Source organism: Gopherus flavomarginatus, chromosome 2 (assembly GCF_025201925.1).
Source record: "Gopherus flavomarginatus isolate rGopFla2 chromosome 2, rGopFla2.mat.asm, whole genome shotgun sequence".
In the NCBI taxonomy this organism is placed as follows: domain Eukaryota; kingdom Metazoa; phylum Chordata; order Testudines; family Testudinidae; genus Gopherus; species Gopherus flavomarginatus.
In genome coordinates, this window is record NC_066618.1 from 209,555,476 (window position 1) to 209,579,504 (window position 24,029).

At 43.2% G+C, this 24,029-nt stretch overlaps 2 protein-coding genes and 2 long non-coding RNA genes across 8 annotated transcripts in view; 2 read left to right on the plus strand and 2 right to left on the minus strand.

The window, feature by feature from the left end:
- The window catches only part of ANKRD12 (ankyrin repeat domain 12), a 128,471-nt gene extending 126,503 nt beyond the window's left edge, over nucleotides 1–1,968 (minus strand). For all 4 annotated transcript variants that reach the window (XM_050942090.1, XM_050942088.1, XM_050942089.1 and 1 more), the window contains exon 1: nucleotides 1,828–1,968. The gene's annotated coding sequence lies outside the window, so the exon portion shown is untranslated. The remainder of the gene's footprint in view (nucleotides 1–1,827) is intronic.
- Nucleotides 1,969–2,106: 138 nt separating this feature from the next.
- Nucleotides 2,107–24,029, plus strand: part of LOC127045741 (uncharacterized) — a 39,456-nt gene continuing 17,533 nt past the window's right edge. Inside the window, exon 1 of the long non-coding RNA XR_007772807.1 lies at nucleotides 2,107–2,616. This is a non-coding gene — a long non-coding RNA (uncharacterized LOC127045741). The remainder of the gene's footprint in view (nucleotides 2,617–24,029) is intronic.
- On the plus strand, nucleotides 2,818–13,761 carry LOC127045743 (uncharacterized). The gene is made up of 2 exons (XR_007772809.1): nucleotides 2,818–3,553; nucleotides 3,584–13,761. It is a non-coding gene; the product is annotated as an uncharacterized LOC127045743 (long non-coding RNA).
- The window catches only part of NDUFV2 (NADH:ubiquinone oxidoreductase core subunit V2), a 34,386-nt gene continuing 24,108 nt past the window's right edge, over nucleotides 13,752–24,029 (minus strand). For both annotated transcript variants that reach the window (XM_050942190.1, XM_050942191.1), the window contains 3 exons: nucleotides 22,296–22,405; nucleotides 15,340–15,416; nucleotides 13,752–13,912 (listed from right to left, as the gene is read on the minus strand). In XM_050942190.1, the coding sequence (XP_050798147.1) occupies nucleotides 13,819–13,912; nucleotides 15,340–15,416; nucleotides 22,296–22,405 (281 nt within the window). In that variant the 3' untranslated portion in view covers nucleotides 13,752–13,818. The remainder of the gene's footprint in view (nucleotides 13,913–15,339; nucleotides 15,417–22,295; nucleotides 22,406–24,029) is intronic.

Consider the following 24,029-nt stretch of genomic DNA (forward strand, 5'->3'; position numbering starts at 1 on the left):
ATGATAAATCGTTAACCCTCATCTTTGTCAAGAAATATGTGCAACCCACCATCCACCTAAGTCTGCAGAGGGCCTAAAACAATAGCTCTGAGAGGTGTATACTTTCCCAGTGCATCTCAATGTGGTGTTAACTTTAAGATCCACTTCCCTGAGGGACTATGTTCTATCTACAACACCCCAAGAGAAGACTAAAGTAGAAAAACACACAAAGGGTTGAGTTTGCATGTTCATGGCAGATACACACTGATTATTTGTTTAGGTGGTGATCCCCTTACTGTTACCCCACCTCAATCAGGGGTAAAATAAAGAGTTAAAGGAGGAGCCTCCTTTATAGAGAGGAGCCCCTCTCCATACATATCATGACAACCCATCAAGGGCCTTACATTTTAGTGAAGTCCTGACTTCATGTTGGCACTGTGATTCAATCCTTCTCTGGTCACTTTTTCTGGAAATTAACAAAACTTTAAGACATATTCCACATCTGTCTGGTAGCTCATGGGATAACAAAGCAGCTGACACATCAAAGTGAATGAAGTTGGGACATTCCTGGCTTTCACAGTGGTCTTGCAAATAGATACAAACAAAAGCCTAAAGTTATGAATGCCACAAATGGATTCTGTTCCATATATCATCTACTATATTCCCATGAGCTACCAGACAAATGTGGAACACACCATTCTAAAGGCTAATTAATTTCCAGGAATAAAAGACTCTTGACTGAGAAGACAGCGACATGTTCAGACTTAACAATTTTTTTAAAAGTCTTACAGGGCAGTTCATGATAATTTTCAATTAGGAATTCTGCATTTGTTGCTATTCTTCCACTTGTCATAAGATGCCCAGTCAGTTTTAAAAACTGAAACAGTGGGGATGGATATTAACTTGGCCAAATCTGAACTGAGGTAGTTATACTGCTTACTTAATCCATCCCTACAGGTTCAACTGGAAACAGTATTCTTTGCTTTCTTGTCCTAAATAGCTACTTCGTGTTGATGCTGTCAATCAGCTGCTGTGCTCCACCTCAGAGGTGGCTGCATTTTAGTGATACACATTGGAATTGATGCAACTAGCTTGTAAAACAATATGGGATCCCTCAGCCTGAGGGAAATACTTAAAAATCCTAGATGTATTCCAAATGCATTTAGGCCACACAGTAAACCAGCAGCAGGCTTCGGCAAAAGGCTGACAGGCAGCCTGGTAGACATACAGTGAGCAGCTTCTAGTTTTTTAGATGTTGCCAAAAATCCCAGCCCTGAGTCACAGGCTGCAGCAGCGGGTCCCCTCCTCCGCCGGCCCGCTGTCCACAGCGCTAGCCCCGCGCCCCGCCTGCACGCGCACACCCCGCGCCGCTGCAGAGGCGAAGCCCAGACTGACTTGTACAGCCTCGTGTGCAGCAGTTACCCCCACCCTGGCGTGTCCCCCGAAAAGCAGCCGCGGGGGGGGGGGACGAGCCGTGCAAGGGACACGCAGCGGCAGTGACAGCGGCAGCCATGGCTCCCGCAGCAGCAGTGACAGGCTGCGAGAGCGGCTGACAGAGCGCTTCCCCCGACCGGCATCGCCCGCGGGCCGGGGGCCGCGCACCAAGGGGCAGGGTGCAGGGCAGGGCAGCCAGCCTGGGGCCACCCTTCCCCCCCGAGCGGAGACCCAGCCGGGGGCCGGGAAGGGTCACACCCCCCGCGCGGGGACACACACACACGGCTGGGGAAAGGGGTTACCCTAGGGCGCAGCCGGGTCAGGGGGTGGTGCCGCCCCCAGCACAGGGACGCTAGAGCTGCAGCTCCCATCGGGGGCGGGGGGTGGGACAGGCTCGGGGGTGTCTCTTCTTACCTTGTCGGAGGAGGAAGCGGCAGGACTCGTTCCTCCTCCTCCCTCCCGCGCTGCCCCTATGACAGGACCCGACGAAGAACCAGATTCAACCGCTTCGGACGGTGCCTAGAGCCTCGGCCCCGCACCGACCACCAACCACCACCGCCGCCGCTGTGGGTGTAGGGTTTGAAAGTACCCCCCCTCCCCGGCACTGCCGCTCCCCTCCCCCCCCCGTCAGAATGTCGGTCTCCGTGTGCAGCTCTGCGGGGCTCCCATTGGCCGCGCCACGCCCACGTGACCCCAAACACGCACGAGAGACAGACGAGAACGCGCTGCCGCAAACGTTACGGGAGTTGGGCGGCGGTTGGGGAAGGAGGGGGAGTCAACGTCACAGTCCTTCTTCCGCAGTGGATTCCCCCGGTGCCTCACATCTCTCGTGCACAGGCGCGCAGCGCGCGCACACACACGGAAAGAAAGTAACGGGCCCCGGCAGGACCGGGGGGGCGGGGCATGCAGGCGCGGAGCAGAGCGCAGGCGCCGGGGCGGCTGCTCTTGGTCTTGGCTCCTGCGACTGGAACATTCTGGAAATGGCGGCTGCCGTGTCCCGGAGAGTGAGATGGGAGGGGGTTGGGTGGGGAGAAAGACTAGAGCGTCTACTTCCCCTTGTGACAGGAACCGTGTAGGTGCCACCACCGCTTCATCCCGACTCGCAGGCCCAGGGCCCCTTCCTTGGGCTACTCCGGGTTTTCCGGCAGCGATGGCGCAGTGAGTTTTAACTACCCGCAGAGTGCGCATGCGCGGCTGGCTCCGGTAAGCGGTGACTGGCTTGCACTGCGCCCGAATGTGACGAGGGACGGGCCCAGGGAAGGGCGCGTGGCCTCCTCACGGGCCGGGCCTAGCCGCTCCGCTGCGGGCGTCGCCTGGCACGCTGCGCTGTCGTTGCAGCCGCTCGGGCGGGGCGGGGCGGGGCGGGGGGGGGGGAAGCTGCAGCCCGTAGCCCGTGGCTGTGCTCACGCTGCGCCTTGCCCCGGACAGTGTGGGGACAGCAGGGGAAGGTGCCTTTCAGTATCGAGACAGGCCCCCGATCCTGCGGAGACTCGGGCTAAACTTTATCCCCACGGTGAGGGTCGCTCACTTGTCTTCGCCGGCTCAGGGCTCCCCTCTGCAGAGCCCGGGGGAGCCACGTTCCGTACAATGTAATTGCAGTTTGCAGTCAAGCTTTTAACACTGCATCGTTTCGCCCGTTGGTGTAGTTCACTTTTACCTTTTTATTGAAGGCGTGACACGCACCTTCGTTAATCTGTTCCTGGCTCAGGCTGCCAACGCATTTTTTCAATAAAAATCAGTATCCTTGCTTGAGATGATCATAAACGTTTACTGAAGTCAGCCGACACGAGTTACTTAATTCTAATCCCCTTTTACAAGATTAGTATGTTTGTAGTGTTTTTAAAAACTGCATGCTTTCCCCCCAGTAATTTTGTATTACTGCTGAGGGCATTCTACACCAAAAAAATAAAAATTCAGTGCACAATATTTTAAAATTCTGCACATTTTATTTGTCAAATGTCAAGGCTTCAGCATGGCAGGGTGGGGAGCACTGTGCAGTGCTGCCCTGACAGGCCCAGGGATTCAGTGATGAGGCTGTACTCAACCCTGACACAGCACAAGGACCAGGCCTGCCTCAGAAACACCTCAGTTGACAGGTGCATCAGGTGTGGGCAGGAAGGTTCAGCGAGGCAGGATCCAAGTGTGGATGGGTTTGGGGGAGAGGATCCAGGTATAAGTTGAGAGGGTTCTGTGTGGAGCAATTGGTGCAGGCAGGTGAGTGGGGGCTCTGGGTGCAACGGTAATGGGACTCTGCAGGGGGTCCAGGTGAAGGTGGTTGGGGGTCAGCAGAGGGGTCTCTGTGTGCAGGAGGATAGGGCTTGTGGGGTAGGAATCTGGGTGCAGGTGGCTTGGCAGGGTGGTCTGGAGGAGGGAGGCTTATGGGGGGTTCTCAATGCGGGGGGGGGGTGAGGCTTAGCAGGAGGGGCTATGAGGGGGTCTGGATGTCTGGAGATTGAGTGGATGGGGGAGCAGGGAGCTGTACAAGGATCACTCCCCCTGCATCTGAGGAGCCATGGGTGCAGGAAGTGGCAGGGGGAGTTTGCTAAGCTTCCTGCAGCTGTCGGAGAAATCTGGGTATGGGTCTAACCCAGTTCCAGATGTGTAGGGAAGAGGCAGTCCCATCCTCCCCAGCCCAGCTGGGACTAGCAGCTGAGCCCACTGCAAGGTAGGAGCCATCAGCTGGGTCTTTCCCAGTCCTGTCTTCTGCTCCACAGTGATTTACTTCCTGGCAGGCTGCCTTGGGGGCACCTGAAAAATACTGTTGTGGAGGGTCTCATGACCTCTTATTGCTTCCCCATCAGAAAGTCATTTTTCTGCAGGGAAGCAAAAAAATCTGCAGGGGTCATACATTCTGCACATGTGAAGTGGTGCAGAATTCCCCCAGGAATATTGTTTATAATTGTGGCACCACCATCCCCTATATCATGTCTCCTATCTGTATCTAACAATAAACTACAGGAAGGGCATTGTACCTATCAAGATTTCTACTTTGTCCCCCTTATAGCAAGAATAAACTAGGAAAATTTTATTGACTTAACCTGCTTTTTAATGAGATATAAAGTTGGCCTATAAGTTTGGATGCTTTTAAAGCTTTTTTCCCTTTTTATTTTTTAACCTTAAACTTTAGCAGCGCCAAGCCTTATCTTTTTTGTTTTTTCTGGAGGTTGTCTTTCAAGACTCAAACATGGATTGTTCTCTTATTCTTTAATAAAAGGAGAATGGTTGTTGAAACTTTAACAAAACATATTCCATAGATATTTGGTGAGGTATTTGTTCAAAGCTATTTTGTATTTTATTAATAAACTCCTAACTCCTAAGATCTATCTACACAAGGAAATTTTAAAAAAAATCCTATACTTGCTAATACTGACATTGCTATTATCAATGAGCTGGTGAGCAACTTTTAGAAACATTTGGCCTTTGAAGTTTGGCATTTTGAGGCAGGGAGAATTGGGCACAAGTCTATTCTCTTGAGTTCCCTTTCAACTGGCATGCCTAAGCTCCTTCTAGAAAATTCTTAGTTGCTAAGTGTGCCAGAAACAAGAGTTTCTCTATTAATAGCTTCTGTACAAATCACAAATATTAATTTTCTACAAGATGAAATTTTCAAGATGGAAATAAAACAAAAGCTTAAATGCTTTGAATAAAAATTTCTCTGTCAATCAGTATTCATTTCTTTGGTCAATGTGGTAATCCTACTAATTCTGTAGTTAGACGCATAGTCTTGCAAGAGAAGCAGATATGAATTTCAAGTGTAAAAAAAAAAAGGCAAAAGGAATAAAAATACTCCATAGATCTCTTCTGTACAACGTAAGCAACAAAGAGGTCACACTATATTTTCCCCATTGCAGTTTACCTCTATAATCATTAGGTGCTAAATTATCCCAGTGATAATCATCTTAGAAATAAGATACAACAAGATCTAAGAGAAAAATTAGTCATATTTACAGCAAATTCGTGCAGAGGAGTCATTTCATTGCCACATTGCAGGCAAACGAATCCTCATTTGTGCCAAGAATCAAATATGTCATTGAGAAAGTTGTCAGAACAGGAGACAGTCACAACTGGGAACTGCTAGCATAAGCCTGGTCTCCTGAATTATGTTTCCACTGTCACTGAGTTGCTGTGTAGAGAAATTTGACTTCTGGTTCTTCCTAGTGTGGCATACCTGTAACCCATCTCATGTCCCCACCCACACAAGTGTTTGAAGTGGTGCACAGGAGTTCCAAGCACTTTTTTGAACTAGCTTTTTTTGAGCAATGTGAACCATTGTATGGTCCTCCACTCTACCAATCTCTGCCTTTGCAATGTATGCATGGACAGAGATTGCTGCAGCCCCCTAAAAGCAAATATTCCTACTGCTGCCATTCCACAGGCAATTGGTCACTGCTTAGGCAGCCTGTCTGATATGCATTCTGAACTCTGCTACATAGGGATCAAGTTTTCTGGAAGCCACTTTCCTATTCAAATAGCACTGTGCCCAACATGGAGCTCAATTGTGTGCTATTTGATTCTGTTACTAGTATGTCTTGGAAGCTACCAAACAAGGGTGCTGCCAGCTGGCCTGAGGCTGACATGGGTACTGGAGATCATATGCAAAGGCAGCTGCACTTGTTCATTCACAGTATTTTAATATATGACTGGCTGAACTGGTCATCAGATGGAGTACATCTACATTTGAGCTTGGAGGTGTGATTCCCAGCTTTTGTAGATGTAGCCATGCTAACTACTTGAGCAAGTGCCTCAAAATATGTGTGTCTGTGGCAGCTGAGGCTAGCCACCCAGGGACTCAGGATTGTATTTGGGGCAGCTAGGCTGAGCCACTGCCTTTGCTGCTGCTGACATACTATTTTTGGGTGCTAGCTCAAGCAGAGATAGTGGAAGGGTACATCTGTGTGAGCTGGGAAGTGTAGATGCACGCTTAGAGGGGAGAAGTAGTGCCAAGAGAAGACAAAGAGACTTGAAGTCCTGTATAACAAAACATGGAAGAATAACAGTAGGTCCTTCTCAGAGCAGAAAACATGTCTCTTGCATAGTGCTCTGGATCAAAGCCTGAAGGTTCACCCTTCCACACAATTAAAAGGTGCTTCTGGATAGCACAGAAAGTCCATACAGTGCAGTCCATCAGGACAAGGAGATCTTGTATACATTTGCAGGATATGCTTGTGGGGATCTAGAGTCAGCAGTTGAGCCAATACAGGAGGAGGAATTGGAAGGTGAGGGGTCATCTAAAGAAATTGGCTGATTTTGCAATCTTGATTGTTGGAAAAAGAGGTTCCCAGGTTCTTAGAAAAGCCACTGTTAGGATTAATAAAAGGAAAGAGACAGAATCACACAACAGTGAAAGTGTCTACCACTTCAGTTCCACCAGCAACCTTCTTCTCAGGCTTGCTATGTCTCCATCTCTGCTGCACAAGTTCCTCCATAGGTCAACCCAGTTCAGTTCCCTAATACTTCCCCTGAGTTGGCATTCCCCTTGAAGCATCCTGTGCTGGCAGGTACATGAACCACTGCTCCTGGTTAAGAGAAAAATGTTCAGCATGACGTGCAGCGTGTGCTTCAGCTCTGTCAGATGGGTGAACTCAAAATAGTGGGGGAAAATTACAAACTACAACGTAAAAAGGCAAAAAATAAGAACTTTATTGCAAATCACGTTGGGCACTACAGCAAAAGCATAGTGCATTTTTCATATTACAATGTAGCTATAATGGCATATATGCCAGGCAATGAACTTACCTAGCGTTCTGCTCATATTTAGATGAAGTGGCATTTAGCTTTGCCTTGTAATTCAGTGCATGGAAAACTGCTTTAGGCATATTTTGCTGGCAAAGTGATGTAGAGATAATACAAACTATGAAAGTTGGGGGAAAACACTGCTTATCATGACCATTGCCTGACATTAAATACATCACTAGAAATCTAGTGGAGATTCCTGTTAATTTTATTTCTTATTTTTTCTGGCCCTTGGGAGTTATATACGAAAAAACTCAAAACAAAGTTCCAGCCCTGCAATCCAATTTTTGGGCAATCCATCATAGTCTCAGCCTTTTCCCCTCAGTTCCTTGAAAATTGCTTTTTCCCCTTGTTGCAACCCTCCACAAAAGGTTGGGGTTTTTTATTTTGTTTGCCTGCAATAGATAGCCATTGCAAGTGCCCCTGCTTCCTCTTTCCATTCTGCATTAATATAACATCCCCATCCTTACTCTTGGAAATCAAGTGTGTGAATTTAATATGTCCTTTCCAGCTCTAGTACAAAGAGAGAGACCCTTGTACAGTGTCAGTGTAATCTGAAACTGAACTGAAATTGTTACTTTTATTGCATTCAAGTGATGGACTGGCTGTTGCTATAGCAATATTATGAACTCTTTCATTTAATTTCATTGTACTCACCAATATGGCTGCCTCTAAGTAGGTGTGATAACCAGTAAATTGAATCCACAGCAGTATATGCCCAACAACTGAGGTTCAGGAAAACAGCAGAGCAAGGGAAATTTATTTCTGGTCATGCATAGAGACTTGGAGCCCAGGTAAAAGTCTGAACAAAATGAGACTCATTAAAAGACAGGAAACCAGAAATGATGCTTACTATTTCTGGAATAAGGAGATAAGAATGAATAAGGAGTTCCAGTGGAATTTTTTCAATGAATAGACAGTGGCACAGGAAAAAAAACAAAACAGGTTGGCCTAATGCAACAGGACAATGTTACTTAGTTTGACTATCCCCTACTGGGGCTCCCTTAGTCATTCCCTAGACTTCCACTCCATCCTACAGTCATGGAATGGAAAACAGGAATCCCAATTAGATAGATTTGAGAAATTTAATTTCTATATTGGTCTTTGTAGAGTGTACAGGTTAACTAATTTCTATTACAGCTGGTCTTCAATCTTGTGTTTAATAACAAGTTTCTGGAACTGTGCACTTATCACATCATAGTGTTTATGATCAAGACACTATCATTTAACTACTCCGTATGCTTCCTCATCAAACTACTAGTAAAGCATAAGATAAATGCATAAAACCATTACCACAAAGCACATAAAGGCTCTTCATAGCAGCAACTTCCAGTTGTTATGCTATCAATAAAATAAAAATTTGCTCCTCCATAAACTCCTTCACCATGCAAAGCAAGAGAAATAGACAACAAAAGTTTATACATAATACATAAAGAGGAAATCCAGCATCACTAGAAAGGATTAAATAAAACCAAGAAACATTTACTTCACTGCTCCAGCCCCATTTCTCACCATCATTTTGAAAGTTTGTGCACAACTCGGGCAAACACAAACTATAGCACATGCTAATGTAAGTAACAGCTTTGGGTGCAACAGTTGTCAAGCTGTGCATCAATTGCTGGAAATCACACTGCCTCCTTTGATTTCATGTTACAGCAACACCTTATAAGAGCAATCACTGCTTACGAGAAACATTTACCCTAGGAATACTTTCCCTCCCGTGAATTGTCCGCTCGATAACAGCAACATATCCACTGCATAAGAGCACCATTTTTGATGTCACATCTGAGGTAGATCTTGGTGGGCCATGTAGAGGTGTTGCCCCTACAAACTGAATCTTCAGCAGAGCTCCAGGGCACACAGCTTTGTCCATTTGCCCTGTCTAACAGAGCCTGCATGGAGGCCATGTGTAGGGGGGTAGTTTGGGAGAGGGTCTGGAAGAGGGGGCTTTTTCAGGGAGGAGGGAGGCTTGGGGTTAGAGGAGCAACAGAAATGCATCTGGACAGTTTCCTCCATCCTTCCTCAATATCTGGCATGGTGGTTGCTATTTTGCAGTGGGGAGTATTGGGGACCCACCTGTGCAGAGCTGTCCGCTCCATCTCGGTTGTTGGCAGCAGGATGTGGATGTGCTGTTTTGCAGTGGGGGAAATCAGGGGACTGCGGTCCTTAGGGCATTTACCTGTCTGCTTCCCCTCTCCCATCTTCACTGCGTTTCCCTCCCTCCATTGCAGGCTGTGCGTGGTACCCTCCCCAACAATCCATCCCTTACCACTGTGGAGCATGAAGCTGCCACCTGGAGCATCATCAGCCGGTTCCTGGCACTCACTCAACCATTTTGCTGAATGGGAGCTCCCCCACCCTACAATTTCTTCCCACCACAACCTGGCTGACCCCCACTTTCCAAAACACACTTAACTCTTCATATGGTTTTGGTTAGACAACACTATAACAGCAACAGGTAACAGGTGCTTAGGAGCAACATAGCAAAAGAGCACCTATGTGTTGCTACCAAGGAGTGTCTACTGTATTCAGGCAAATATTATAATGGCTACATTAGTCACTAAACTGTTACTGCAGGTTAACAGCCATTTCAGTTTTGCTTTCAGTTGCACAAAAGCATGCTCCACCATTGACTTGTACCTGTTGATTGGTTACAGTTAAAAGTGGCATCTCTCTGTATTTACGTAGTCTGTGGTTTCATTAACAATTGTAAAAGTGAACTTGCACAGTTTTACCCAGAATTAGGGGGGATGAAGATCCCTTTGATGTCAGTGTTGTTTGATAGGCCTGGAGCTCCTCTCTAGTCATTCTTGGGCTTATTTTTTGAAAGTCTAGCATCATGTACTTTGCCATATGTACACAAGCAGGAACCTTTTGCAATGACCAATTAAGACTTGTGTCAGCATTAGTGGTAGCCAGGCCCCATGTATTTAATGGTTATGGAATTCACCCTTTACCACTAAAGTGTGCTCCAGGATCTAGACCTTTGCTAAAATACATATACCTTGTTTCTGTTATGGTTGAAAAGAAATGCTTGAAACATGAACCAAGTGTATGTGAATGCACTAGAATTTACAAAAAGCCTGAAACAATACCTTTGAGAGGTGTAAACTGCCTAATTTATCTTAATGGATCATAAATTCTGAAACCTAAAGGTAATACTCTGCAGCATACTGAAAACAAAGTGTTGGGATAATATAAAACAAACAGAATGTAATAATTAAATATAGGTACATCTGATGGTACCATAGAACCTCAGAGTTATGAACCCCAGTTACCAACTGACTAGTCAACCACACTCCTCATTTGGAACCAGAAGTACACTATCAAGCAGCAGCAGAGACAATAAAATAAAAAAGCAAATACAGTACAGTATTGTGTTAAATATAAATTACTAAAAAAAAATAAAGGGAAAGCAGCTTGTAAAGTACTTCTACGAATGAGGCACTTATCCTGATTGGGGCATTTTTCCTTCTGCATAGTAAAGTTTCAAAGCTGTTTTAAGTCAGTGTTCAGTGGTAAACTTTTGAAAGAACAACCACAACCTTTTGTTAAGTTACGAACACTTCAGAGTTACAAACAATCTCCATTCCCGAGGTGTTTGTAATTGTGGTTCTACTGTATTAAATTTAATATATAGTTCAATTAAACCTGTAGTTTAATTTCAGTCAATAGAAGTATGCTGTATTTGAGACAGCTGTAGGAAATGAGGACACTTGCTTTTTTTGTAAGCTAAAAAAAGTAGAAACTTGTCAACATTAATTAGGAATATAAATGAGGTAGGGAAATCTGATAAAATAAACTATATACTATGATATTTAGCCATTTTTGGCTCAGCTTTTTGCATTTTTTAGGAAGTTGAGGACTGTGAAAGATTGACTTCAGGAAATATTTCAAAAGTTGTCTAGTTTGTCTCCATTTGAAATAGTTGTTTATGTACATGGGTTGAAGCAATTCTGGAGTTCTCAGTCTTTCCTTTATGCAGATAACATTTTTATTGTGAGATTGCTTCATAATTAACCTCCCCTTCCCTCAGTGATCATGCTGAACACTTACCTGGCCAAATGCAACAGCATAACATCACAGTGCTAACTATAACAATTTGTTAAAGGAAACAAAATTTATATAATGTTAGCTATCTTTTAATGGGATGTTTTGTCTTTTGTGAAAAAAAATCTAATTTTACTTTTGTATGTTATCATCGCTTTCTGAAACTTGTCCTCTTCCTTTCTTTGCACCTAGTTCCCTGCCAGTTTTCCTGGGACATGCTTCCCAGCCAGCTGATCCTTTCCTCCACCTACTCTCCTGATACACTGGCACATAGGCTCTCCTTTCTTCCCTAGATATTCACTCCTACTCTTTTCCTCTTATGTATCGACAATCTTTACTAAAGGAGCTAGGCTAGCTCTTCCTCATATCCAGCTGCTTTTCTTGGCATCCAGACTCTTTTTATCTATCTAGTAGGAACACCCAAAGGCCCCAATCAGGGTAAGTACCACATAGGGAGAAGTACTTTACAAGCACAAGACATTATCCCTGTAAGCTTTTCACAAGTGTAATTTCAGGTGACACAAATGTGTGTCTCTAACACAACACAAGGGAAGATGAGAGTAACAGTAGTGTGTGGATTCTGGACAGAGATGGAAGCACCTGAAAAGAGAGCCAACTCCAGATTACCTGCCAGGTCTTTGCTCTCCAGAGCACCAGTTCCTGGACCACAGTTTAAGAACAGCTTGTTTAATTAATAAATTGGTCTAATTTTATAAGACCAATTAATGTGAAGATACACAAATAATTCAAAAAGTTTTTGGTCTGAATAATTACAAAATTAAAACAGAAATGGACTAATAACATTTTAAAATAAATGAAAACAGTATGATGGTACAAGTAGTGCAGGAGAACTGGACAGCGAATTTAACTATAAAGAGAAAATGAAACTGACAGTTTAGTTTCACTATCCAAGCTCAGGGAAGTGCATTAAATCAAATAAACATTAAAAATTGTAATGGTTCTTCATCTTCTACAATAATATAAGGCAGTATTAAGAGTTAGATTTTTTTTTTTTTTTTTAATGTGGACAAAGTTCCCCTATAGTTGGCAATACCTCTTGGGGATTATGTGAACACAAAGCCAAGTAGCTTGAAATCCCTACATGACACTTCATTCTTGTTACTAAATTATTAAATGTATAACTTGTTTTATTAAATGCATTGCTTATAGCTTAGTTATGCTACCACCCCTACAGGTTATTATAAATGAATTTCTTTTTTTAGACTGTTTGCTTACGTTCTGAATTGCTCTTGATCCAACCAATGAAACTGGATGTCTGTTTCTCTTTGTTACTTGTCAATTTCAATTTATGGCAATTCTACAGTATTTGACTGGAAATTTTACTAATGTTTGTTTTTAAAAGAGTGCACATGGGATATTTCATTGCATGGAGGCATTTTTCTTTATAAATATTCTCAAAGGATTCTTAACTCAGTTGAAGACAGTCCCGAACTCCCAAAGCTGAAGGGGTTCTCAAGGGATGTGTACTCCTCTCTCCCCCTGTTCAGCAGATGGATTCCAACAATCAGTGCCATCAGCTCTCAGGGTTTTTGTCTGCTTTCTCTGCTGAGAATGGAGAAATTCCCTGACTGCTCCTGTTAAACATTGAGTCAGTCAAGTTTTTGTTGTTTTTCTGTTACCATATAGAAGTATAGGACTAAAAAGGACCTCCTCCTGATATATAGTCCAGTCCCCTACTATTGCAGGAAACCCCCATCATATCATCTGATCCATAAATTTATCAAGCTCTATTTTAAAACTAGTTAGGTTTGTTCCCTCTCTCCACTGGAAGGCTGTTTCAGAAGCTCAGTCCTTTGATGGTTAGACACCTAATTTCCAGCCTAAATTTATACTCACTTGTGCCAGCACTATCCTTTAGCTTACATAGCTCTTCTCCCTCCCTGCCATTTACACTCCAATGTATTTATAGACAGCAATCATATCCCCTCTCGGCATTGATTAATGTCTTATTGTTGGGGAGTGGGATCGATTGTACCAAAAGGATCTTCTTCCACATCTTTCCTGCTCAAACTTCATTGATTGTGACAGGACTGTTACAGAGATAAATCTGCTACTTCCTTATTTTTCCCCTTTTATTTTTCCCCTTTTATTCTTCCCTACAATATTAAGTTTACTGTTGAGTGGTGATACCATTTCAGGGGTATCAGCCAATCATAACGTACTTTCCATTCTTCCCCATACTCTTGCTCCCCGAATGTAATCATGTTGGACATAATGCCTTAAAAGTAATCTACATCTAGACATAAAAGTATGTATGTGCTGAATGCCCTCAATAGCAGGACAGCATCTTCAGCGGATAAGATAGTAAACTATTTTTTCCTTTTTATGTTCAACAGAGCAAGGTTTTCACCCAAAGATTTTGGTGAGCGTAAGGCAACATGTTTCGCATACACCTTTACAAATGGGGGAAGTTTGGCAATGTACAGATTTTTTTTGTTGCACTTTGCACTAATTGTTTTAATTGCTGTGGCATCTTTATATGCTTCAATGGTGTTACTATTATCAATTTTTAAAAAAAATTAAAACATAAGCCATTTTAATGAGGTTAAAGGTGTTTTATTTTCAGACAACTTATGTTTTTATAATTTATTACATAAATGCTTAGAGGTCTGCTCGAACTCCAAATCCAGGTCCTTTGGGTGGTTCAGTCAGAGAAGTAAGACCACCAGCTGGCTCACAAGAAAAGCGTCCACTTCTGAAAAAATAAAGAGCAATCAGATTTGTTCATCAATACTCAGTATTATAGCAATCATCTTCTGCTCATGAATGACACAAGTCTGACTCAATCTTTGGGCTGCCATTTTTCCTGTTTCTCTGAAGGATGAGCAGAGAAAAATGGGAAGCCAGACAACAGAACATAATATCTGTAAAAATACTAATGGTAAAACAAAGGCATTCAAGTAAAACGTCAAATATGGAACTTGATAACCAAAATACTTCATAGATACAAAAATTAAATCTATATGATTAACAAAAAAAACCCAGGAGCCAATGGCTTTTTTACTCCAGCAACACCAACGGCAACATCTGATTATTTGTTTCAGATCCATCTTAGATTCATATATTTCCAAGGCCAGAATTGATCATCATCACCATCATCATGTCTGACCTCCTTGTATAGCACAGGCCATAGAACTTCCCCAAACTCCTAGAGCATATCTTTTAGAAAAACATACAATCTTGAATACAAGAATCCACCACAACCGTTGGTAAACTGTTCCCATTGTTAATCACCCTCACTGTTAAAAATGTATGCCTTAAGTCCAGTCTGAATTTGTCTAGATTCAACTTCCAACCACTGGATTGTGTTATACCTTTTTCTACTAGACAGAAGAGCCCATTATCAAATGTTTGTTCCGCATATAGGTATTTACAGATTATAACCAAGTTACCTCTTAACATATTTTGATAAGCTGAACAGATTGTTTTGAGTTCATCACTATAAGAGATGTTTTCTAACCCTTTAATAATTCTCATGGCTCTTCTCTGAACCCTGTCCAATTTATCTGCATCCTTCTTGAACTGTGGATGCCAGAACTAGACATAGTATTCCAGCAGTGGTCACACCAAATACAGAGGTAAAATAACTTATTCATTTGAGATTCCCATTTATGCATCCAACAAGGATTGTATTAGCCCTTTTGGCCACAGCACTGCATGGGAACGCATGTTCAAGTGATTATACATCATGATATTGTCAGTCTTTCACAAGGGTCAAATCTAGCATAGGTTTGTAGGGATCAAAAGTCTACTAGCTAGAAGAGTTTTGGGTGATTTATGCAAAAAGTTTGTGATCACATTCCAGTTCTTATCAGGCATCTAGCCACTTCACCTCAATTGGCACTTTCATTGGTAGTCTCAAACAGGCCAAGGACCGAAGAGTTCTGGACATGAAGCTTTCTTCTCACCTCTACACACAGCCTCTTCAGGTTTACGCATAAAGCAGGTCAATGTGGAAAAGCCAGTAATGCCTGTGCAGTTCAGTGAATTAATACCTTCAGTTCTAGGGTAATCAATCTGGTAACTTTTCCAAGAACTAGTCACCAACATTAAAAATAGCTTTCCTTCCAAATGGATTTCCTCTTTCATTACTCACCCCGGTAGTATACAAATACAATTTACCTTGGGCCAGGTTTGGGAACTCTGCCAGCCTTTAGTTCATCAATTATGTCGTCCATATCTTTTGGTGTCAGATCCTCCTGTAAAATGAAAGAGACCATGCTATTAAAAGAAAATGTAAACAAAATCTGTAAGCAATTGAATCAAAAGTAGTATTTACAATTCCCCAAAACAACAGTTTTTACCTTTTAACCAAATTCTTCATTCAGTTTTGATTCCAGCACAGAAAACTGATTCTATCAGTTAATATATGCATCCAAGTTTAAGGAAGAATTAACAAACCTAAAAGATTTGAAGTTTTATGACATTCTAATGTCACTCTTAGCTATGTTACACACAAGCAATTGTTAGTTAAAATGAACTGATTTTAAGCCACTTATGTTTCTGAACCAGCCCATAATAGCCATGTTTTAAAAGAGCCTATGTTCAAGTACTAGGCGCTACCATGTGAGCCAGCACTCTGATCACTCTGACACCAATTAGTTGTCCCAGAGAAGGCGTAATGGGATGATGGTAATTAAAGTTAATTACCTGATTTAGTCAGTGGAGGGGCTGGGTGAGCTAAAGAGCTAATTAGCCCATCAGCTCAAGACTTATAAAAAGGACACAGGAAGGAAGTGAGGGTGGAGAGGGACAGAGCTAGCCGAGTCCAGTGTCTCAGAAATCTTTCAAGCCCCGGGGAAACAGCCGAGAGCACAGGGAACTGCATTGTAAATAGCACTGCTGCACGGGGCTATAGAGGTGTGGGTGAAGGCAGGGCTGCCCAGAGGATTCTGGGGGCCTGGGGCAAAGCAATTTTGGGGGCCCCTTCCATAAAAAAAAATTAAAATAGTATATTCTCGTGGGGGCCCCTGCAGGGCCTGGCGCAAATTGCCCCACTTGTTCCCCCACCCCCATGGGCGGCCGTGGGAAAAATAAACCTTCTGCATCTCAGCACAAATCCAGTTTTAAGAAAACTTCTTTACAAGGTATCACTGGTTCTCAGCATCAGCTAGTGCTAAAAGGCACTAAAGCTCATTAAAAGGGTTGGACAAATATGTGCCATCAAAACTGTTTCTGGATTGAAAACTAGGAGTTTTTAAAAAGCAGAAAAAAATCACAGACAACGTCAGCTTTCCTTCAAAATTTGTTGTGGTTTTTTTAATTGAAAAGCTGAAATCTGCCATAACCTGAATATGGTTTGGGATTTCAGAAGTGTGTGGCCAAATATCTGCTGCTTGCTGTGTCTGATTGTTTAAAGAAACAATAAAAAAGTTCCGCTTAAAAAAAAATCCAAAACTTTTTGAACCACCTCAGCTTGTGACAAAACGCCTGAGCCCATCCAGTCAGAGATTTTTCCAGGTTTCTGATACTCTGCTGGCTTCCTTGACTCATATCTGTCTCCATAACTTTGGGTTCATTTAGGTTAGAATATAAGAACAGCCATACTGGGTCAAACCAAAGGTCCATCCAGCCCAGTATCCTGTCTACCGACAATGGCCAATGCCAAGTGCCCCAGAGGGAGTAAAACCTGACAGGTAACGATCAAGTGATCTCTCTCCTGCCATCCATCTCCACCCTCTGACAAACAGAGGCTAGGGACATCATTCCTTACCCATCCTGGCTAATAGCCATTAATGGACTTAACCTCCATGCATTTATCTGTTTCCTAGAGACTGGCTCCATGGGGTCCCTCACAAACTGGAGACGGTTACTGTGGGTTTGTCTTTAGTATATCTTATGTACATACTCCACGAACTGAGCATTTGAGCTTGTTCCAAATCTGGGATGAGCCTATGTTGTGAAAACTGAAATGCTCAAAATAGCACATGCATGTGAATGGACATAGGGTGTTAAAATTAAATTACCCTAGGGGTTCTCAAACTGGGGGTCGGGACCCCTCAGGGGGTCACGAGGTTATTACTGGAGGCCACGAGCTGTCAGCCTCCACCTCAAACCCCGCTTTGCCTCCAGCATTTATAATAGTGTTAAATATATAAAAAAGTGTTTTTAATTTATATGGGGGGGGTCAAACTCACAGGTCTGCTATGTGAAAGGGGTCACCAGTACAAAAGTTTGAGAACCACTGAATTAACCCCTCTGGAGCCTCAGGAAATGTAGGGGGTGGGGGTCCTCCCTTGGTAGGGTTGGGAAGGAGGTAGGTGGTGTAGGATATTGCTCTTCACATGTGATCCGTCCCCCAGTGACTAATTTTAAATGAAGCTACCCTCCCTGACATGCATCTCCCCGTGGCACTGAAATTAAATATACACTATAATTTGGCATTTGAAAAGTGAAAGAGAAAACATTTGGCATTGGAAAAGTGAACAGCTTGGCTCTTCTGCAAGCCTCAAACTGCTGAATGAGCTTTAGGGTAGGGAAGGCTGTGCCTCCGAAACAGCCTGGCCCTGTCCCTTATCCGACCCCCTCCCACTTCCTGCCCTCCGACTGCCCCTCCCCCTCAGAATCCCCGACCCATCCTGCTCCTTGCCCCCCACCGTCCCCCAGAGACCCTCCACTACCACCCCAGGACTCCACCCCTGCTCCCTATCCCCTGACTGCCCCAACCCCTATCACCCCCTCACTGAGTCCTGACAGACCCCAGGAATGCCCACGATCCAACCCTCCCATTCCCCCAACCTCTGCCCCCAGGACTCCCTGCCCCTTAGCCAACCCCCCCAGCTCAGGCCCCTTACCCCTGGCTCCCGTCTCACCCGGAGCCTCAGCGCATCCAAGAGCTTCGCTTGACAGAGGCAGCCTGTCTCCAGCGGGGTGAGCTCTGCCCCGCTCAAAGCCGCGTGGTCAGAGGGCGGGCTGGGAGCTCCATGCTGAGCTCAGCTCCCTCCCCTCAGCCTGGAGCTTGCTGCCCCGCCCCCTCACCACATGGCTCTGAGCTGGGCGGGGCTCAGGGGCCCCGCCAGAGCCACGCTGCAGCTGTCCGGGACACTGCTGGATAGGCTGAGGCTCCGGGAGAGGGGAAGGGAGGAGACGGGGCTGGGGAGGGAGCCTCAGCCATGCTCGTGGGGGCCCCTGCAGAGCCTGGGGCCTATTACCCCACTTGCCCCCTACCCCCCCCCCCCCCGGGCGGCCCTGGCTGAAGGGAACAAACTGCATGGTGTGAATACACAACCAGTGAAGTTGGAATGGTTTCTGTGGTATTAGAAGGCAGGAGCAGAGTATGCCTTGTTACATGTGGGCGCTTATCAGAGTCTGTGATTCCCCCATCCATGGTGGCAGAGGATCAGACGGGGAGCCAGTGCGAGGATTCAGCATCAGGGCAATGGAGGAGAGTCTGCAATGGTTGGCAGAGCAACTAAAGGAGAAACGAGACCATGCGCTCATTCCAGCAATCCCACCAAATGGAAAAGCAGTCCCTCGCTGCATAGCAGGCTGAGCTGCTGAATAGCCTGCAACACAGAACCTGCTGAATCCTGTGACTGAACAGCAGTAGTTCCTGGGGGTTACCCTGGGCAAAATGGGCCCTGTGGATGACCCTGACACATTTTTAGTGACTTCTGAGATGGGATAAGGGATCATAGGTCTTCTGGGTGGCATCCTATGTATCAGGGGAAGCCTAGGCAGCCTATATGGCCCTGTGCAAGGAGCAGACCCACAACTATGATGTGGTAAAGGCAGTCATCCTAGATAGGGTAGGCCTTTTGGCAGAAAAATACAGATTTTATGCCACTAGGTGGTCTTATGGAGTATGGCACTTAGCCTTTCTGCAAAAGTTAACTGACTGGGCTAAGCCCAGATATTCAAGGTGTGGAGGAAAATAGCGGCAGCCATAATATTGGAAAAATGTCTCCAGAGCCGCCTCAAAAACACATGCATTTGAGTCTGAAGGCAGCAGTCAAACTCACAGAAGAGTTTGTGGAAGCAGACTTCTCCAAGAGAAATGTCCAGCCATTTCAGAGACCAGACTCAAGGAAGAGGGAGGCAACCTGATCATAGCATGGGCAACCATTTGTGTGGTTTGTACCAATGGCTTCCTCTAATAAGCATAGTCTGTAACGCAAACCCATGACTTAATATTCCTTTCTGCTGCCCTCTTCTCCCTCCCCTCCTTCCAGACAAAAACAAGGAGGGTGGGGAGTGGAACATCACTGCCTCTTGTATACAGGCAGGAATTATTCAATTTACTGGTGTGGAGAGTTCACAATGTTAGTGCGGTGACAAACTACAGTATACACTTACAACTGGCTTCAGAATTACTCATCTGATACTAAAAACAATGTTATGTTGCATATTTTTGATATTCAAACCATAAACTGTACAAATACAGGGATTTCTTTAAGATTTCTGCAGTCAGAACACAAACTGCACAAAGCCCCTATGAAAAAAGGGTTTGATTCAAAAATAAAGAAGGGAAGATTGAAGGCTTCCATCAGTACAGGGCAGAGTTAAAGAGGCTTGGATGTTTTTTGTAACCTTAACTTGGAATGGCCTAGTTTTATTAATGTTTGGTGTTTGATATCACCAATATTCCCGAAAAACTTTTTAAGCAATTGAATCACTGATACGTATTTTCACCCTTAATCCCAATTTAATGAAGACTTTTGTCTAGGAATTTTTCGAGATAGTGGGAAATAGATGTAATATGACTCAATTGAGATAGACATGGAGAATGCCATTTAAGGCTTGGAGCTTAGCTTCTTCTGTCCTATAGTAAAGCGCACAAGGGTATGGTCTAGTACTTTTCTATGAATTCTTCCACAATTGTCTTAGGCTACGTCTAGACTACCCGCCGTATCGGTGGGTTAAAATCGATTGCTCGGGGATCGATATATCGCGTCTCATCTAGACGCGATATATCGATCCCCGAGCGCGCTTATATCGATTCCGGAACTCCTCCAACCCCAACGGAGTTGCGGAATCGACAGGGGGAGCCGCGGACATCGATCCCGCGCGGTGAGGACGGGTGAGTGATCCGATCTTAGATATTCGACTTCAGCTACGTTAGTCACGTAGCTGAAGTTGCGTATCTAAGATCGATTTCCCCCCGTAGTGTAGACCAGCCCTTAGAACACATACTAGATTAGGCCACAGACTTCTTAAGTACTTGAAATGAGTGATTAGCTCCCTTCATCACATATAATGCACACTGGACCAGGCCTAGGACTCTTCAAGTCTTTTTGCACAGCAAGCTATGGAAAGCATACTGGGTTACACTGATCTACAGCTGCACAGCTCCTCTCCCACAGACATTCTTAGATCAGGGTTCCAAGCACCTAGAGCCACGTCAGTGTCTCAAATACCTGGTCCCCTATCACTGTACCAAGTGATCAAAGTCACTGTGATGGCTTGAGTGCCTTTGGAAGCTTTTCTGTGTTTCTTTTACCTGGGAAAAATGCATCACCCTATCATGCCTTAGTCTCATCAGCATATCTGTTTGGAAAGCACATCGCCAACATGATGCCCAGCAGTACCGTACTCTTGCACATCATATCTGTGTAGGAGTGTGTGCTGGTGGGTACACTGCGGCACAGTATCTGAACTAACCGCCTGGTGAACTCTGCAAAGTCATCAGCAAACTGGTAAGCTTCTAGCTAAACCCATAAGTAATCTAATATTCTTATTTCAACATTAACTTAAAATTTGACTGTAAAGTGCAGAAATTTGAAGTGCACTGAATCTTGACTTAATTATAAATGCCTTCCAGTTGCTTTCTCAAACTAGGACTAAGTGTCAATTTTTTAAATATACACAGATTTTCGTGGGGAGGAAGGGGAGAGGGTTTTTGGTTTTTTGGGGAGTTTTTTTTAGTTTTCTTATTTTACAAGTGGTTTCTCTAAACTTCAGTTTTGGTAGAAAACTTTTCTGTTCTCCACTTCCCTAACGATCAGTTTCCACTGTGGCCCACCTATGCAAGAAAAAGGCTTAGAGATATTTTTAAATAAATAAAAACTCACATCTCCAGCAGTCACTTGATACCGTTTTAAGCCAAATTGCTATTCTGAAATTCTTGTTTAAAATATTTATAACTTTACATTACAGTTCAAACACCTAAACTCTGACCTTGTTCACTAGGACTAGATTAATCCAATGGTATGTTCCCTCTCTCTTCTTTTTTCCATTTTTATGCTTTCTAGTAACAAAAATAAAAAAAACAACCCAAGACTTCTTGGACTCTTGATATTTTTAATGTCACATAACTTACAAACCTGTGTCTGATTTACTTAAAATTGGCTAGAAAAACGTATACCATGTTCACAGAACTCATGTTGAAAATGATGTTGAAAATATTATTCTGAGAGGGAGGAAGGGAAGGGGTAAAGGAGAGGGCTCACAAAATAATCAAGGAAAATCTCTTTTATAATAGAAACTGAATTTGCTAAGGCTGCTACCACTCCAGAATATGTTAGCATTTTTTTTTAAATGTAATCAGTTAAAGGAAACAAACAATCAGAGGAGAATATCACTCAGAGTGAAAGAACTTCAAAGACTGAAAAAGGATTTGATAGAGGGATTTTATTAATAATAATCCCAGAGAACCAAATCCTCCTTCAGCTAAAAGGTGTCTATAAAAGTGCCCTCATTCTAACGCCTGGATAGCCTAGAATGTATTTCAGTTCTCTTTCTTCATGATCTTTTTATGAAAATATGCGAACATTAAAAAAAATTCCGCTGGTCTCAGGAACTTTACCTATATTAATTACAGTGTGCTGATGTGTATTTTCATGTAAAGGATTTCGTGTCACTAGAAGATGTTCCAGCTCATGAACTGTCCCTCTCCCACAAAATGAGAGCGTCTTCTCTTTACATTGATAATTATGCCTAGGGAAGTCCTGTTCCAATATCATTTTGGGACAAGCCACCCATAGTGTAGCAATATAAACTATCAAATTAATAGGTCAATTAATAACTTATATTGAACTACTAGAATTTCATAATCTAAAACAATGACAATCATTTAGTGTAATAATTAACATACCAGTTAAACAAAACATTGTACCTTTCAAACAGAATTAAATACTTACATAATAATTATCATTTATTTGTACCATCGGTGCATTTACACAAGCGCCTAAACATTCAACTTCTACCAGTGTGAAAAGTTTATCAGGTGTCGTTTCCCCAACTTGTATACCTACAGTAATAAGGAATATTAGGTTAAGCGGTGATTAATACATTTAACGCAAAACCTTAAATATTTCACAGCTAATCTATTACTGTTATTTCACTTCATGTTGTAAAACATTTGTACCACATTTTTACATGATTTAGACTATTTTCCTAATGTCAACACTTAACAGCTCCAAGATGCTTCCCATTAAGTAAACAAAGCTTCACAAACTGAAACCCCTCGGATACATTTTAAAACCTGATTTACAGACCTGCTTCCTATTTCACAAACACATTTTGTAAACAAATTGTAGGTATTATTGATTAATTGTAGAACTACTGTTCTATTTTTAGGAAGCAATGCAATAGGAGAAGTTACTTAAAAAGGGATTATATATTACAGCAGCATGGTGGTCAGAACCTTGCATATTCAGGCATTAAAGGCCCCAATCCTGCTAAGAGTTGTGTATGAGCTTAACTTTAATACCATAAGTAGTGCTACTGATATGCATGACCAGTGCTAGGTCAATTAGAATATTGTCATTGATTTAAAGAGGATCAGTATTGGGCATAAATCATCAATGGGTTAATGATTATTACAATGAAACTATGCAAACAAAATTAGATGAATAGCAGCTGGGAAAAAACAAGAGAGATCACGATTTTGTAAATATGGTCAATTTCTGTAAGGATAGCTGTAGCAGTGAAATGTATTTCATTTCAAACTATACTCTCTGGAACAGCTTCATGAAATACTTTTTCACGTGGCTCCCAGGGGACTACAAAGAGCACTGCATGCCATATTTTATCCAAACAAATTCCATTTTGATAGCAGGTTACAAAAAGAATGTCATCTTAATGTCAGATCCACAGAATTATGTCAGCCAGGTATATTTTCAGTCAATATTTAAGGAACTAATTTTTTAAATAATAATGATCCAAAATTACTAAGTATTAAAAAGATTATATTCTATACCAGGAAAATTGCTATACAGACTGTTTTCATTATGTTAAATTCAGCTACACTACTCCTAAAAACATACAGCCTATATTCAAGGACATTATAGCAAGCCTGTCAAAAGTTATTATTATTATTTAACAAGAAGCATTCATGACATTTTGTGTACATATGCAAAAGCACACATATTATAAGGCAAAACAACTGGAAGAAGTCATGTGTACTCTAGGAGATTGCAGTGGCTTCCTACTTGGTTCCTGGTGAAATTCAAGTTATTGGTTTTGACCTATGAAGTCTTTCATTATTTGGGAGCTGTGTATCTTAAAAACTGCCTATGTTTTAAAAACTGACACCAAAGATTGGTTGAGATTCTTGAGCTGCCAGTTCTTAGATATGACCACTTGTGGCTGGAGACAGACCATCCAACAAGACAGCCTTTGACTCTTCTTCCCTGACTTAACAAGCAAAGGTTTTTAGTGGGAGTTACCTTCAGGACTATCATAACCTTAGTCCCAGATTTGGACCTTAGCGTCCAAAATATGGGGGGTTAGCATGAAAACCTCCAAGCTTAGTTACCAGCTTGGACCTGGTACCTGCTGCCACCACCCAAAAAATTAGAGTGTTTTGGGGCACTCTGGTCCCCCTGAAAAACCTTTCCTGGGGACCCCAAGACCCAAATCCCTTGAGTCTC